The following is a 16,339-nucleotide window of genomic DNA, read 5'->3' on the forward strand; positions in this document are numbered from 1 at the left end:
GCACTATTGTTGAAACAAATTAAGTTTAGCTGGCATATTTGTCAAATTAACATCTGTTGCTGAAAAACTAGGGCTCAAGGCCATGTAAAACATGCATTGGAAAACTGAGTAAACAATCCCCCTGTATTATGAGTTGGTAATTCTTATTGGGCACAAACATAACTCGAGCAAAACACACATCCTTATTTGATTACTCCTTCATTATGCAGACGTCTTATGAAGTATATCAGGAAACTCCTTTACACCTTTCCATACACTTAAGACGCCGACACAAGGTGCGGTACACTGGTACATCTCCAAGAGTGTATCCTGCAGGTACCGACAGACAGCGAGGAGGTTCTCCGCGCTCTGGCAAGAGGAGAGCGAGTCCGGGATGGAGAAAGGAGCCAGGTGGGTGGAGAAGGTCCACCGCCATGGCCGCCTCACCCACCTCAGAATGCCCGGCGAGCATCTCTCTCTCGTCCAGTACTTCGCCCTCGACGTGGCTGCCTTCCTGCTCTTGGTGGCCCTCGCCCTCTGCTGCCTCCTCTACGCCGCCTGCTGCCTCTCCTACATGGCCTTCTCCCTCATTCGGAAGAAAGAAAAGGAAAAATGTCAATAAACAAATATGTAGATAGAATATGTACTGTTGAGTGATATTATTTTTGACAAATCTTCGATTTTGAAGTGTATAAATTACTCAAGATGTCCGAACCTGTGGCAACTTATTGCATGGATAGGTCGCCGCGTGACGATATCGGCTCGCTTCACCTGACAGATGCAAATATATAAGATTGACAGCGGCAGCAAAGACATCCTTAACGTCCTGTTGAACGCCCACTGACGGCAACGGTTCCTAGTTGTTTTAGCGATGAAGTTGCGTCATGTTTACTCGCCTCGGGGGTCTGCCTCAGCTAGACGTTGTAGTCACGTCACTGGTACATACCTCGAGTCTGCGTCAGCTCTCTTCTCGATAGTGAAACATTTGCTGGTCATAATGAGGAATGTCGGAGCCTCTTCTAAATAGTTGTTTTTGTGTATATGCTGCTTATAACACTTGTTTTTCTTGTACAAACATTTTCTCTAAATCATTTTAATCCTCTTTTGTTTGCGTTTTTAAATGTCGCCTAAATAGGTGACCGTTTTGAGAAAGTATGACTGTACTGAGTTAGTGTGTAGATGCATGTGTGGATGTTTTTCCTGTGGTGATAGGACTGCTGGTCTGAAGTTTATTATCCGTATACACATCAGTTTCCAGCCAGCCTCTCGTCATTAGTTACCAAACCAGTGTAGGGCGTCCGAGAATTGCAAAAAGCAGCTGACAAATTTTAGTGATTGTTTTAAACGTTGAAAAATTCTTCTTCTTTCACTACAAAGCGAATTCGCACGTCATTTTTGCTTGACATGGCCACTTCATGAAATTGGTCTCTAAGGGTCTGGTCTGAAAGTATTTTCGGACGTGAGTTCCCGATATACCTTTCCCAGAGGTCTTAAAGAATTATCACCCAAACACTACAGTGCTGCAGATAATCTACTCTGAGATCAAAATATTAGTACCTGAATGCTTCGGGTTTTCAATACTAGTAGGCATAAATGAGCAACATTAGACAAGACTTTCAGAACGGAAAATAAAATCTGTTGACAAGTGTAGCTGGCTCCTGGAAGTCGGTAGTACGGCAACGGGATTATTCTAAAGTAACGTTTCTTGGCTTCGACTACAGTTTGAAAAGTCCAGCATTCAGCAGAGCCGTGGAAACGGTCTCCACGTTGTTCGCTGTGATGACGAGTGCACGAGTCTTGTTCCTATGAGTTGTCTACTTTAGCGGTGACTTTGTTTGCTATAATAGTGGGTAAAGGGCGCCCTTTACTCTCGGTTATGACTCCGATAATGTTGACATGAATGCTCCAATTTCTGACATGTACAATAAATTGAATATTTTTTTACTTAACATTTGTTTTTTTCCTTATTCAGTCTTCAGGTTTGTGCAGCACAGTGCGATTTTGTCAATAAAGGTGTAACTTAGTGGATCTTTACAAAACAGTTTATCGGGGACCATAAGACGTGGGCTCGTTAGATTGTTTCAGCCGAAGGTTAAAAATACGAATGCTTTTGGATACATATAAATGCCTAGTCAGGGCCAATAGGTCTTCTACATTTTTCATTATTCAGATATTGTTCTAAAGTTATCCAAAAGTATACCCAAAAAGTACAAATCAAAACTCAAGAATTTGTGATGTATTTAAAGTTCAAATCACATCTTATTCATACATTTATTACTAAACTATTTCCTAGGTTTGGAAATGGAAATACACAAGTTTTCTCAGAAAATGCATTGCAGTATTTGTGTTGCAGACTAGTAGGGGTATGTTGCGTTGCCGAGGTGGAGAACGGGGGCCAACTTTCCAAGACTTCTTACCAGTTTTCAGCTGTCAGTGATATTAAATTTCTAGGGAATAGGAGAGAAGAGAGGGAGAAGAGGATGGGGGGGGGGGGGAACTCTGGAACAGGAACAGGCGGGAACCTCCCATATATTTTTTTAATAAAGAGTATTCCCCATCTCTATGAAGTCTTGAGGAAAAAATTAGTCCATAAAAAAAATACAAAATACAATAAACATGTTCAATAAATATAGTAGTAGTAGGCATCCATCAGTCTCAGGAAATATAAATATATGCATAAGGATCATAAGTTAGAAACTGTAGTTTGGTTATGTTTTATCGAGCTGGGAAAGTGACTTTCTCATGACTGTTCCCACAGTAATCTTCTCGATTGCAGGACGAAATTCTTCGCGACTTTAGAGAAAATTGCTCGATTCAAATTACAGTATTAACAAAAACGTCATACTACCCTCACTGTTTTCCATTGTCGGGGGAAAAAAGATGTATGTTGGGCTTACGGGGTTCTCCCTAGGCCACCGACTGACCGTCGCCAGGATGCATCCCACAGCACCTAACCAATTCCCTGGTACCTAGTTACCGTTAGGTGTAAGGATATGTGTCGTTCCGCGCGGGAGTCTAACCCAAGACTATTAGGTTGAGAACTGACTGCCCTGACCACTCTAAACTCTGCGAGCGCAGTAATGGCCTCTAAATCTTTTAATTGTTATATTCCTTGGACTAATTTAATTTATATTTTGGCCGTCTCAAATTTTATCAAACACAAGCAGATGGAGTTACGCTGATGCCTGGTCGTATTAGTGATTGCAATGAACTGCTTGTTAAGGAAGCTACGGCAGCCATCCTCTCATGCCTATACACCCAAAACCTATTCAGTCACATTTACGTGTTGCAAGGCCAGGTGAGTAGTTAGGGTGCACAATGTTTCCCGTTGGTCTTCAAGATACCTGACTAGGATAGGGAACTTTCGGTAGCTCCCCTCCCCCCCCCTTTGTTGTGGTCCTGCCGTGCTTGTGTTTGTTCATTTGATGGAAAGGGAACCAGCCCTTTATTGCCTTCACTATCATGTGTTCCAACCAGTCCTCGGACCAAATTTATTCCATCCAGCGGTCGACCCCAAAAAACACATTCATCAATTTTAACATGCTGTTCAGTCAAAATAGGAATTTTCTCATAAATTTGTATTATTTTATATCAGCATACTGTGCATATTTAGGCATTGGTTAGATTAGGTGTTTAGGTTCAGTTGGCGAATATTTGTATTTGTAGTACGTGGGTGAAGTATTTACCAACCCGTTCTCGACTAAAGTCCATTACATCCAGTGGTCGACCCCACAGACGCATTCATAAACTTTTGCATGCTGTTCAGTCAAAACGGGAATTTTCTCAAATATAAATTAATATTATAATTAGCATATTGTGCATATATAGGCATAGGTTAGGTTAGGTGTTTAGGTTCTGTTGATTATTTGTAGTACGTGGGTGAAGCATTTATAGTGTTGTGGTTCGAACAAAATTCGTCAGCGAAGTACTGGTTCCGGAAGTGTTCGAACGTCATCAGTAGAGTCGTTTATAAAAAAAAAATCATTCATAAACAGGGGGGTTTTGCGGGTGCATGGAATGGACTTTGGCCTTTATTTATGAGGACGGGCTGCATGTTCGAACAGTTTGCACCTCGTTAATCTCCAAAATTCAGAGATGTCAGTAAGTTTAGTTTTCGTGATAGTTTTAAATTGATCGCGAATATTTTTGTATCAGCCTGAAGGAAGCACAGACGTCACTTGGGTTCCTTATGGTGATGGGAATGTCCCGGTAGTACAGTCGGGATCGTTCTCGACGCACAATAGGGAATTCCTGGTTCGAATCCTGGGCGGGACAGAAAAAGTTGAGTACATTTCCTTTCACCTCGGGCCTCTGTTCACCTAGCAGCAAGTAGGTACCCAGGAGTCAACTTGTTGTGGGGTTGCATCCTGGACGGGGTCAGTAATTCGACCCCTGGGGTCGGGGACCTCGATAAAGCCTAACGTGTATGAACACACTCTGGCTTCCTGTCCCCTTGACACAGTGAATTATATTCATCAAAGCTTTTATTATCCCCTTTGTATCAACATCTTCAGTCTCCCCTTTACGTGTGGCTTAACATCTTATGTTAATTACTTATCCCAGTATGTAGAGCAGTTGAGGACCAGAGTTAGTCCCGAACAGCGAGTCATCTGGGCAAGTTTTCTTAATGTTCAAATAAATCTAAGAACAGGTTGCAGCAAATGAGTATCTGAAAGTTGGGCAACTATTGTATCTTGGGAGAGGTTAGTCGTTATGCTTGTGGAGATGAGAGGACGAGGGGGGGGGGGGGGCAAGACTAACAACCTTCCAGCCTCTTCCCTCCCCCCATCCCCCATCCCCCGACAATGGGAAATTTTCAATCTCCATCAGTAGGTGTTAAGAATGGTTTTAGAGTTTAGCAGAAACATTTTATTATTATAATGCCAGTATTTATATTTGTTGTACGTGTTGTACGATTATGTTTAGTGAGGAAATCCGTAGTAGCCGTGATGAGGGTTGGGCCCTATACGATGGGTGATGACACGCTCTAGACGACTATATAGGCCGGGAACATGGTACCACGTCGTCTTTACCGGCTATTCATACCCGTGCCACCTCTTAGGGTGGCTTAATCTTTATCAATCCACCATGTCGTCTAAAGCGTGTGCCTGGGAACTACCTGTCCTCTTACACAGAACGTCGCTTTTCGCTCGTATGCGATACATGAGGGCAACAATTGTTCTAGAAAATGGAAGCGGCTGGCGAAAGTGACGCACTGTCCCGTCTTCTGTTTTGGGTCGTCTGGTAGGTTAGGAGAGGTCACTTTAACTTGACCGTTTTCTTGACGTTGGGGGAAACCTTGGGAGGACGGGCTGCTGGGAACACCCATCGCATGGGTTCGAACCCCCATCAAGGCTCCTGGGGATTTTCTCTTTGATGCATCACGTTATAGTGATGCATCAATACTGTGTATTGTGTTCTGTCCCGATGGAACGGCGAGTGCTTGTGTGAACCATGTTATTTTGGTTACTTAATATAAACATATTTGAAATATTAAATATTCCATGATAGCCTAAGAGCTGTTATATTGCTTTAATTGAGGTTTCTTAAACAAATAAAAATTATTCTGATCTATACCTTGCAAGACAATGACTTAATACCCCCACTCCAATTAACCTCTACCTGTTGTTGTTTCAGTTACAAGTTAGCACGATATCACAATCCAACCCGTTCTCTCACTTTCGTATAGTCGATATTAAGTAATAATTACAATTATTACTTAACCTATTATAGGTATAGGTTCAAGTAATAATTGTAATTACGAAGCAATAAGATGCTTATCTTAACATACTAAGGAGGTTAGGTAAGGTCGGTGTTTTCTATGAAGCTTTTCAAGGTAAACTAGTATGTTTAGTATGTCACATATGCACGTATTTAATAAGTCAATATTGACTGTAAGAAAGTGCGAGAACGGGTTGCACAATTTTGAGTGAACGAGTGCATCAACATGTAACATATGGAAAATAATTAAAACGAAATGAAAAATGAAATAATGAGTGAGGGTTTGGGGTAAGGGAGGGAGAGAGGTGGGAGGAGTAAGGGAAGGAGTCTGGGAGTAGCGAGGAGTGTGGTCAGGTGTAAGGGAAAGTTTGAAAAGAAATGTAGGGAGAGACTGGGAACACGGAGAGGAGCAGAAAGTAGAAAATGGAAGGTAGAGGTAGTAGGTAGAAAGGGCTGCCACCATCCATTCTAACTCGGTTCATCCAAGACAAAGAATGGAACTTGTCTGTACTCTAAACTGTTATCAAATGTTAACATGTATCATATATTATCTGCTATAAGCATGTACTCATACTCTTACGTCAGTGAACTCAGAGTGCTCCACACTGTAGCTTGCAATATATCAGGAAATCCAAGATTTAGGGAACACAGTCAGATTAAAAAGTAAGTTAATAAAGTATATTTAACATAAGTATCATAATTCAAGCAATTTAACTTATGTTCACTGTCAAGATTAATATACAATGTGAGTCACAACACAAGACATGGAGACCACTACGGCTGTCTGTCCCTGAAATCACACAACACCTAAAGTTTGGAAAATTTTAGGTGTTGTGTTATTAAGTCGCCTTATTATTAAGTCACCTTAATAATAAGTCACCTTAACGTTCAAACTCACCATGGACTGAGACGAGAGTTGGATAGAGGGGGGGGGGGGGCTACAGTTGACAGGCAGAGTCCTACAAAAAGACCACTAAACACCTTTAACACCATAAACACTAGCATGTATAATGTTAACCGAGAGAAGTCTATAGCAGGTTATGTTTAAAACAAGTGTGGGGAAATTAGTAACAGGATATATAAGGACATTGGCTTCTTCAGCTGCAGAACTTTCAGCAATATAGCCTGCAGTGCAGTCGTCGTTGAGGTGGCGGTAGTGGTAGACGTAGAAGCTGCAGTCGCCGTCGAGGTGGTGGTACACGCACCAGCAGCAGGCGGCATTACAGTGTATTTACACAATTAGAAAGAGATATCTTTGTGTCTGTCTGTCTGTATCAGACGGATAGACATATGTGATTCATTCTTGCCTCGCCGCAGCTGCTGTAATCCTATTTCTTCAAGAACCAAATTTCATTCCGCCTATTTTCAAACTTCATAGGAGAGTCGTAGCCGGCCCTAGAGAGGAAGGAGCAGAGCATTAGTTTGTTTAGTTCATTTATTATGCATCCCATACCCATCTTGTGGGCGGTAGTGGAAAGGGTTACAGAGGCACATAATGGGCTCAGGGACTGAACCCCACAATTCATTTAGCTAAGCAAGTTACAATCTTGATGAGCTAGTTACAAAATTCAATACACAGTCACATCAGCAATGTGTTAGATATCGACCACAAGTATAGTTTTTAAATTAAGCAACTGACATATGTGGAGAGCTAGTGTCACAATTGATATGTTTGTCCTGCACACCGCCCCCCATCCAGTGGACAGCGGTGGATAGGTTACAATCACTCAGTTACTACCTACAGTTAGCAAACTGGGGATATTTGGCTAAAATTTCTGGTAGAAAAAATTTTGAATGAAATATTTACACATACTTAGAACATTGGTTATAGAATTGTCTCTAAATTCACGCATCTTTTCGCACTCCATCACACAGTGACGGAGGGTGTGCGAATAAACTAACAAAGATTCGAGAATTAGCTCGTAGTTCATTTAAGTGGCTAATCTGTGATTTGTTGATAACAAATATATATATATATAAATATATTTGATATAGATATTATCAAATATTTGATAACAAATACTACTTAAATTATTTTTAACACTGACTAGATCGAAATTCTTACCTGTAATAAAAGGAGAAATCAATGTTGTTCTCGCCAGCGGCCTGAAGAACCTCCTGCAGGGCCGAGGCTTCGTTCTCCCACTGAGTCTCGCGGGTGATGAAGCCTCCGATGGTTCTGGCAAAAACGTCCTTCCATATATTTGTACTGATATTTAACGCGTATAAATACACACACTCGCGGGGGATCATGCATATGATGCTAATATTTGGTCAGCAGTCCATACACGGTTTTAAGGAAAGCAGTAGAGAATTACAATGCAACTTTACCGTGAATTTGCAATGAATTGCAGAATCTAATTACCCGTACGTGTCTGGTCTTAGATACAACAATTTTCACAGATGTATCCATCGTTTTTTGATGCTAGTAAATTGCTAGTTGGTAATAAATATTCCACTATAAAAAAAATTCCTAACCAATATTTGCCTCTTTAAGTTGAATTCTTTATTTACAATTCAAAGACCTTCATACACAAGACCTTTTAGTCTATTCCGAATCAATGTAAAAAAAAATTAAACAAATTACTTGACCGACATGACAACCTCACCCACCTCGTGAGAACTGTAATGGCCGGACGCTCCTCGATGTAGACGCCCTCGTCTGTCGGGGACGGGGGCGTCCCCTGGCGGGCCTTCGGCAGGTAGAAGCACATCTGGTAGCGCGTCATGGAGTCTTTAAGCTCCTGGCGGAGCATGGTGACCGGGGCGGTCATCGCCATGGACACACCTGCGAGGGAAAACGACACCCATTTCTATTATATATATACCCCACAATTATTCTGTTGTATTTTCTGTCTTTCAGGATTCAAGTAAAAATATTAAAGATAGGCCTTAAACACTGCTTGTACACTAAAACTTTAGAAAATTAAACTCGGAATAAAATTCTACTTGAACAACATTTCTTTTCACTTCCTTGATAATACATTTTAAGCAGATATTATGGCTAGCGCGTCAGCAGTTTGTAAGGAAGACACTGTGTGACATTCCTCACAGCTCTGGTATGTATCGACCTGCCAGCCTTAGAAGTTACAAGACCCAACGGAATACCTGAAGAAGCCTCACCCCAGGTAGTGAGGAGTGCTCTAGTGACTGAGAAGAAGAAATGCTTTCACACCCATAGGGTTGTAAACCGATGGAACTGCCTACCCGCCGAAGCTGTAAATGCCAAGACTGTTGAATTTCAAAATCCAGCTGGAAAAGATTATCAAGGCAAATGGGGGGGGGGGACCTTCGACAAGCCGCCGGCTTCCTGTCCTCGTCGAGGCCACTAGTGTTCAGTGGTCCTCGGGTAAATTCAGGTAACAATGGGGGGTGAGGCTCCTAAGGTTCTCCCACCAGATTATAAAAAGCTACTACAGTTAGCTTCTATTTTTGTGTATACAAATAAGCGTAGGTATGATGTAGTGATATTGTAAAATGTTCAGTATAACTATAGATAGTGTTCAGTGTTATGCACCGATGGGTCGAACAAGAATGGGGATCCCCCAGTGTATTAGTCGCAAATATTGTCTTAAGTATAAATACACCTAACCAAACGTATAATACAACGTTACTTTAACATTATTCTTTCCAATTTCAGGTATATTTGTTATGATGCAAATAATATCAAATTGATGCTAATGTTCCCATCGTCGAAGGCAGGACGCCTGCTAATCACTTTAGCGCCCCGGGGTCGTAAATAAACGACGCGTAAATACCGGTATTTTTACCACGAGTTGCTGTAGCGTCGTAATTTTACGCGCGATTAAAAAATATTTGTATAAAAACTAATTCTTATTCGATCGACTTGGGGATAGTATGAAAATGTTTGCCATTAAATTTTTGTTTTCTCTAATAGGCACATGGCCTATTTGGGAGAACGGCATTGTATTGTAACTTAGTGGAAAGACTATTGTATTGTTGACACGGCGAGTGTAATCGCCCACTTCACACACTCTTGGTGTTGGCCGCGATCATGATTCTACATTTATATGCATATATCCGTGTAGGGAATTTAATTGCGATCATAGTGATACCAAATTTAACGCTGTAGGACAAGCGTGGAGTTGACAACCCTGAAAAGAATAGAAACATTTCGTCGCTGTTTGGAGCTCACGGCTAGTGATCGATGTAATTCTTTAGCTTTTTGTGTGATTTAACTCATGCTTTGGTGACATATACATATGTTCTTATAAATCATTCTATTGCGAACACATTGGTACAAAAATGAAATCAGTACATCGAAAATTAAGGTCAGGACAGCGAAAAGAAAAGAGTATACACTTTTCAGTGTTGCCGCTCGGTCACCGGAAAACGTCCATTTCACCTGAGGGTACGTCCAGTCCAGTGCGTGGATTATTGATCGAGGTTTCCCCAGGTAAATGACTTGCCTTTCTTGGGATTTCAACCCACAACAGTCTCCTGTCTCACAGGTATACCTATTTACTAAAGTGGGGGACTGCCTAAATTTACTAACAGTTAAGGGGCATCAGGTAAACGTTAACTTGGCAAACGTACTCGCATTGCTGTACCGAAACGTACCCACATCGAACCCGGGACCATATTGTTGAGCCCACTGTTTGGACAGGGTCTAGTTTCATGATATTGTTTGTTGTACTCTATCCATATACACTATTCATGCTCTATGATCTCAATAATTATATTTCTCCCATAATTTCTATTACATGATAGAAGATAAAAAAACATTGTGATGCACTTATTTTATTAATTCATTTGTATCTCATATTAAATTGAAAGAAAAGATAATGTTCAACCTACAAATGTATAGAAAACGTTACGGTCTATTTTAAGGCGTGACTGTTGGAAACGCTAAACTTTCGTCACTGACATTATTACAGATCCTGCCTGGATATATAAGATATACTATATGAAATCCGAGGGGAAGGTTCAGCCTTACCTTGATCATTGGCACCAGTAATATAACGGAAAAGGCTGAGGAAGGCTTTGGTCTGACTCTTGGAGGTGTAGACTTGGTCGACGTCATCGTAGCACACCCATTTTGTAGGTGGGTACAGCCGCTCCTCGAATCCCTGAGGTAAGCGCAGTTGGGCTTTAGTTCTGGGACATATTATAATGGTTTTCATTTCAGTTGTTTCAGAAAGTTTGAAGTTGTTTGGGTGCTAAAAAGCTGGTAAATATTATTTAAATTTGTTTAAGTCGTGTTAATAATTTAAACTTGGTTAACATAGATTTGTCTCAAGTTTTGCATATTTGGAAATTAGTAAATTGTGTGTTTATTGTAGGGTCGTGTTTGTGATATACATACATGTGTGTGTGTACATATACCATGTGAAAGTTGTGCCATAAGTGAATACTAATACACTTCAGTTATACGTGCACAATCTATTTATTAATTCTTAAATGTCAATAGAACAAATCAACCAAGACGGATCTACAGCAGAACCCACCTTCAAACAGGTTGGCACCGACACAGACAATTTTACTCACCTCTTCAGTTTTGATCACTTGGTAGGGCGCCGACTCCTCGGCCTCCACTTTGGCCTGTTAATCAAAAAGAAAAGTTTAAACAAAACAACATAATTATGAAATAAAACTAAATTATTGCTACAAATTAATAATTATTATTGTGTTAACACAAATATTCCCAAAAGTTTCTTAAACTGAAATAAATAAATAACAAATCTCACCTGCGACGTAGCTAGCTGCACCAGGAGCAGTACCCAGGTAACATGGGTTCCTTTCATCGTGGACAATTAACCTGGAAATGACAAACTACATGACAGTTCACTTGGGTGGACCATTTCTCCACATTGGGGTAGAAAAGGCATTGTGTGTGTGTGTGTGTGTGTGAGAGTGTGAGAGAGTGAGTGAGTGAGTGCAGCCCGTCCTCCTAACAAAGACCCAAAGTCCATTCCATGCACCCGCCAAACCCCCTGTTTATGAATGAAAACGGTTTACACATGACACAATTTATTGCGAGTCAGGCATTGGGGAGACCTCTGTTCGGATCTCCAAAAATGTTCGGTTGAAAGCCTGCATTGACAATTCTTCTCGTACCATTTTGCGACTGGTAACTTAAAGACTGCCACGAGGATATTAATTATATCCTTGAAACCCAAGGCCATTCTATCCTCCAGGTGGATATCCTGACTTGACCTCCCAGTGGTCGTCGACATCAGCCTCTTTGCGTTGTGAAGGTCACGTTAGATAGTAGGTCCCTGCCCTCTTCAGTCATTCTTTCTGGTGCCAGATGCTCCGTTTAGGAGTACAACCCCTCTCCTCGCCTCTGCAGCAGGTGCTGGAGAGTTGTATCCCTTCAGGTGCACAAGTGAGGTCTCTCTCTGCCTCTTGTGTGGAATCTCGGGTCATTCTAAGACGGAGTGCTCCTCTTCCCAGACTCTGCATCAATTCATTTATTTATTTATTTATTTATTTATTTATTTATTTATTTATATATATACAAGAAAGTACATTGGGTTTGTGAGAATACATTGAACAGTACAGTATTTACATTCTTGTAAAGCCACTAGTACGCGCAGCGTTTCGGGCAGGTGGCGCCCACCCTGCCTTCTCCCGCGTATGTGGATTTGAGGAAGCCGTCCTCTATTTGAAGCATCGTGATCATTTGTCTTTAATTGAGACTAGGGTCCAGGTTCGCCGTCTTCTCTCTTTCTCTGGCATGTCTTACGCTCGTGTATTGCATGCCCCCTTCGTCTCGCCCTCACCCGCTTTCCCTTTTTCGCAACCGTTTCGAGGCCTTGAACCCCAACACCTCCACCACTTCGACTGCTCCTTTGCGTTCTGGACCAGAAGGTTCTCCACCTGGTTCTCAGTCTGGTGTTTCCTTCCTTCCCGGTCTTCCTCGTCTCCTGTGCCCTCCTTCCCTTCTCGCCCCACTCCTCCTCAGCCCTCCCTCTGTCTCTTGGTCCTCCTCGCCGCCTGTCTGTTCAGGCCATTGCCCATCCTCCTCCCAGCGTTCGTTATGTTGCCCGTTCCCGTTCTCCTGTTGTAACTGTCAAAACGGTTGCCCAGTATATTGTTGATTTTACGCCTGTCTCTCTACGTCAGAAGCGTAAGCCTGGCTCCTCTCCTTCCTGCCCCAACCACTTGGTGTGGATCGTAAAACGACTGTCTCGCTTCATGTAGGTCGGCGTTCAATCCCGACCGTCCAAGTGGTTGGGAACCATTCCTTTTCCTTAGTCCTATCTCAAATCCAAATCCTAATTCCTTCCAAGTGCTACGTAGTCGTAATGGCTTGGCGCTTACCCCCTGATACTTTAGTTAAAAAAAATAGTTCCTTCTTCCTCCCCAGCAGGTAAGAAGACTTAAATGTATTCCTCACCTTCCAACTCCGACACTATCCCTGTTTCCCCTCCCTTTTCAGTAGCAGTTCACTCCTGTCCCTCCTATGGTGGTTTCCTTGGTCCTCGATTCCCTCTTGGATGCTGCCGTTGCTCTGGTACTTTCACCTGTTTGTCCTTCCTGCCCCCGATTCCCTTGACCGCCCCTTTCCGTTGCCTCCTCCCGCTCCAGACTCTGTCCGTTCGCCTCTGGTCCAGCCTCCCGCTCCCTTGTCTCGGTTATCTTTGCTAGCTTTACCTCTGCTCCCTCACCCTGATTTCACTGATCCTGATCTTGTTATTCCGTAGTGTAATGTGTTCTACTTTGCCTTTGTTTCTTCCTTGTTATCTCTGTTTCTGTTCTCTCTTTTTTTTGTCGGTCTGTTCTTCAATGGAATATTCGTGATCTTTATGCCAGCTTCCATGAATTCCAACTTCTAATGACGCAGTTTTCCCCGCTTTGTGTTTATCTCCAGGAGTCGCTGCTTGGCGCTCGTCCTGGTCGCTTCCGTGGTTGTTGGCATTCTTTCTAAGATCAGATATTATGTACCTCGCCCTGCCCTGGTTACTCTCTATTACTCCCTCATCTATCCATATCTCAACTATGGTATTTGTGCTTGGGGTTCTACTACCCAAAATCATTTACGTCCTCTAATTACTCAACACAAAGCTGCTATTGGGACAATATCCAACTCTGGCCCCAGACATCACTCGGTACCCTTACTCAAATCTCTGAATATGTTAGACATTAAGTCACTGCACATTCTCTCTTGTGTATTATACATATTTAAAACGCTGAACTGTAATGCCAGTCCTGACCTCAAAAGCTTCATTGAAGGTTGTAACAGAAACCATGAGCACCACACCAGAAACAAATACAGTTTTGATATTCCAAGAGTACGACTTAATCAAACTAGAAATGCTCTACAAATCAAGGAACCTAGAATGTGGAATGACCTTCCCAATCATGTTAAAGGCACTACCTCTCTCAACCAGTTTAAGATAAAAACGAAGCACTGCCTAATAAATTCCCTGTAAACTACCTTACCCCTATATTATCAACCCATGTCTGTTTTTTTAAACAACGCTGTTTGTCGACTTAATTGTATTTGTGCTGCTGTTTTCAGCCATGTTCCCCCTTTTTTATTTTTATTTTTATTTGTTCTCAACACATTTAATACTTTAAACTTAATTAGTATTAAGTTTTAGTCTTTAATGTTTTTCCTGCCCGAAACGCTTTTCGTAATAGTGGCTTTAGGCATTGTATGTACTAGCTCTATCTATAAATCTATCAATTTTTGTAAAACCTCTTGTATGTACCTTACCTGAATAAACATTTATTTATTTAAATAATCGCCAACAGAACCTAAACACATGACCTAACCATGCCTATATATGCACAATATGATAATTTATTATAATATTAATTTATATTTGAGAAAATTCCCGTTTTGAATGAACAGCATGTACAAATTTATGAATGCGTCTGTGGGGTCGACCGCTGGATGTAAAGGAGTCGAGGACGGGTTGCTCTGTTGGTCCCACATTGATGAAACTGAGTAATATCTATCGACATGGAAAACAGTATTTATGCTTGTGAGTTTACATCCCATTATTTCTCAGGAAAAATAGCTCTGAATACATCATATGATGCAAGATGTACACTGGCCTACATCCAGACATATCTGTATACAACACAGTGAAAGGTATATACTAAATGACGTACCTTCCCAGAACAAGGGTGTCCTGCAACTCTGCACTAGTTGGTTCCTTCACAATCAACAAACTTGGAGAGACTGGTCTTGGAAACTGGCTTGCCCTGCTATATATGGCCGCTGATCCCAGGTAACTGGTTGTGTAACGTAAATAATGCCAACTCATCATGCTCAGGAACTTCTTTGTACACAGATTCCTATTATTACCGTCATTGTTGCCCCTGTCCCCCTCACGAGTCAGAGAATTGTCCTTGTTCATCTCAATACGTTTGGGTGAATGTTTTTATGGTGATGATGATGATAATTTTTATTTAAAAATATATAAAAGGATATGATGGTAGTTTAATAAATGTTAGAGTATGTATATTTAATAAGGCCAGCGAATCACGCAAAGCGTTTCGGTCATAATTTAAAATACTGTAATTCAATTAGGTTATTTAAACGTTTTGAGGTAGCTTACTTCTTGTTCAATATTGTCTAACATATAAATCTAAATGGACCATGGGACTGTGAGTACGACATGGAGAATCTTATCTAAGTTTTCAGGTTGGAGGTAATTTGAACGTGGAATTCTCCAGAGAATTCAAACAATTCTACGCGTTTTAATCAGGTAAGTCAGGTAATTTTGCTAGAAACCAGTGACTAACTCATGGCAACACTGCGAGCGCTGGTGCGCATCTCCTGGCCTATGTTGAAGAATGTGATTATTTTTCCCCCCTAATGTTGGAACTGTTGTCTTGTTACTGCGAGATATGCGCTGTCGGAAAATTCAAATCCGTCGTATGTGGGAAACCTATGCTTAAAACTGCATGTGGTTCTGGACAATGGCTCTAGGGTCGATCCGTTCTCTTTGGTAAGACACTCGCTTGGCGTTTCGCAAGCGCTAAGGCTTGGGTTAGAATCCTGGCCGGGGAGGATTGACCGGGCGCCAATCCTTAACTGTAGCCTCTCTTCACCCAGCAGTGAATAGGTACCTGGTTGTTAAATGATTCGGCGGGGTCGTATTCCGGGGAAATTAGGAGTAAATACTTGCCCGAAACGCTACACATGCTAGTGGCTTTACAAGAATGTAAAAATTCTTGTAAAATAACTCTTGATTTGCCACCTGCAAAATAAGGGTACTAAAACACACGAACCCAAGCCACTTGCCTCATGTAACCAACTCACGCATAGAAAAAGTGAATATTTGCGAACTGCTACTTAGTACTCCTTGTTTCATACGATGGGGAAAATAGCGTACAAAATGAACTGCATTAGTTGAGAGGACGAGGTCATCTAGAGTTAGATACATGTATATGACAGGAACGGCCGCTGTTGTAAAGTGGGGAAACTGGAACTTATAACTGGTCTCTCCACAATGCTGGAGACAGTCATCTCTGATAATTTCATCTAAGGGTTTTGTATACTGAATAACCATTGCATAACCTGTTGATGAATGAGCCAGTCTGGAGGCTTGAGCTCGTTATATTCTGTGATTTGGAAGAAAAACATCTACATAGTTTGGGACAATTTATTATAATTATTAATAATAATTACAATTATTAATTACAATTATAGCTTAGT

General features: G+C 41.5%; 2 protein-coding genes across 13 annotated transcripts in view; one reads left to right on the top strand and one right to left on the bottom strand.

Moving 5' to 3' along the window:
- LOC123764035 (UDP-glucuronosyltransferase 1A8) overlaps window positions 1-1,923 on the top strand; it is a 44,068-nt gene extending 42,145 nt beyond the window's left edge. For all 11 annotated transcript variants that reach the window (XM_045751502.2, XM_069329922.1, XM_045751499.2 and 8 more), the window contains one exon: window positions 316-1,923. In XM_045751502.2, the coding sequence (XP_045607458.1) occupies window positions 316-601 (286 nt within the window). In that variant the 3' untranslated portion in view covers window positions 602-1,923. The remainder of the gene's footprint in view (window positions 1-315) is intronic.
- A 4,440-nt stretch (window positions 1,924-6,363) lies between these two features.
- Window positions 6,364-14,931, bottom strand: LOC123764033 (heme-binding protein 1). Of its 2 annotated transcripts, none has more exons than XM_045751495.2 (7): window positions 14,788-14,931; window positions 11,409-11,479; window positions 11,209-11,262; window positions 10,658-10,790; window positions 8,314-8,488; window positions 7,766-7,879; window positions 6,364-7,095 (listed from the first exon to the last, which is right to left on the bottom strand). In XM_045751495.2, exons 2-7 carry the CDS (start codon window positions 11,463-11,465, stop codon window positions 7,029-7,031), a joined length of 600 nt encoding a protein of 199 aa, XP_045607451.2. In that variant the 5' UTR covers window positions 11,466-11,479; window positions 14,788-14,931; the 3' UTR covers window positions 6,364-7,028. The 2 variants fall into 2 exon arrangements, with proteins under 2 accessions (XP_045607451.2, XP_045607452.2); XM_045751496.2 differs by having other exon boundaries at window positions 11,409-11,493; window positions 14,788-14,907.
- Window positions 14,932-16,339: the final 1,408 nt, after the last annotated feature.

This window comes from Procambarus clarkii, chromosome 23 (genome assembly GCF_040958095.1).
Source record: "Procambarus clarkii isolate CNS0578487 chromosome 23, FALCON_Pclarkii_2.0, whole genome shotgun sequence".
In the NCBI taxonomy this organism is placed as follows: domain Eukaryota; kingdom Metazoa; phylum Arthropoda; class Malacostraca; order Decapoda; family Cambaridae; genus Procambarus; species Procambarus clarkii.

Excerpts from the sequence above, each read along its gene's own strand:
- LOC123764033 (XM_045751495.2), bottom strand. The coding sequence starts at position 11,465 with ATGAAAGGAACCCATGTTACCTGGGTACTGCTCCTGGTGCAGCTAGCT. Across the intron at positions 11,263-11,408 it reads TGCAGCTAGCTACGTCGCAG|GCCAAAGTGGAGGCCGAGGA; the intron begins GTGAGATTTGTT and ends TTTGATTAACAG. Across the intron at positions 7,096-7,765 it reads GATTTCTCCTTTTATTACAG|GGCCGGCTACGACTCTCCTA; the intron begins GTAAGAATTTCG and ends CTTCCTCTCTAG.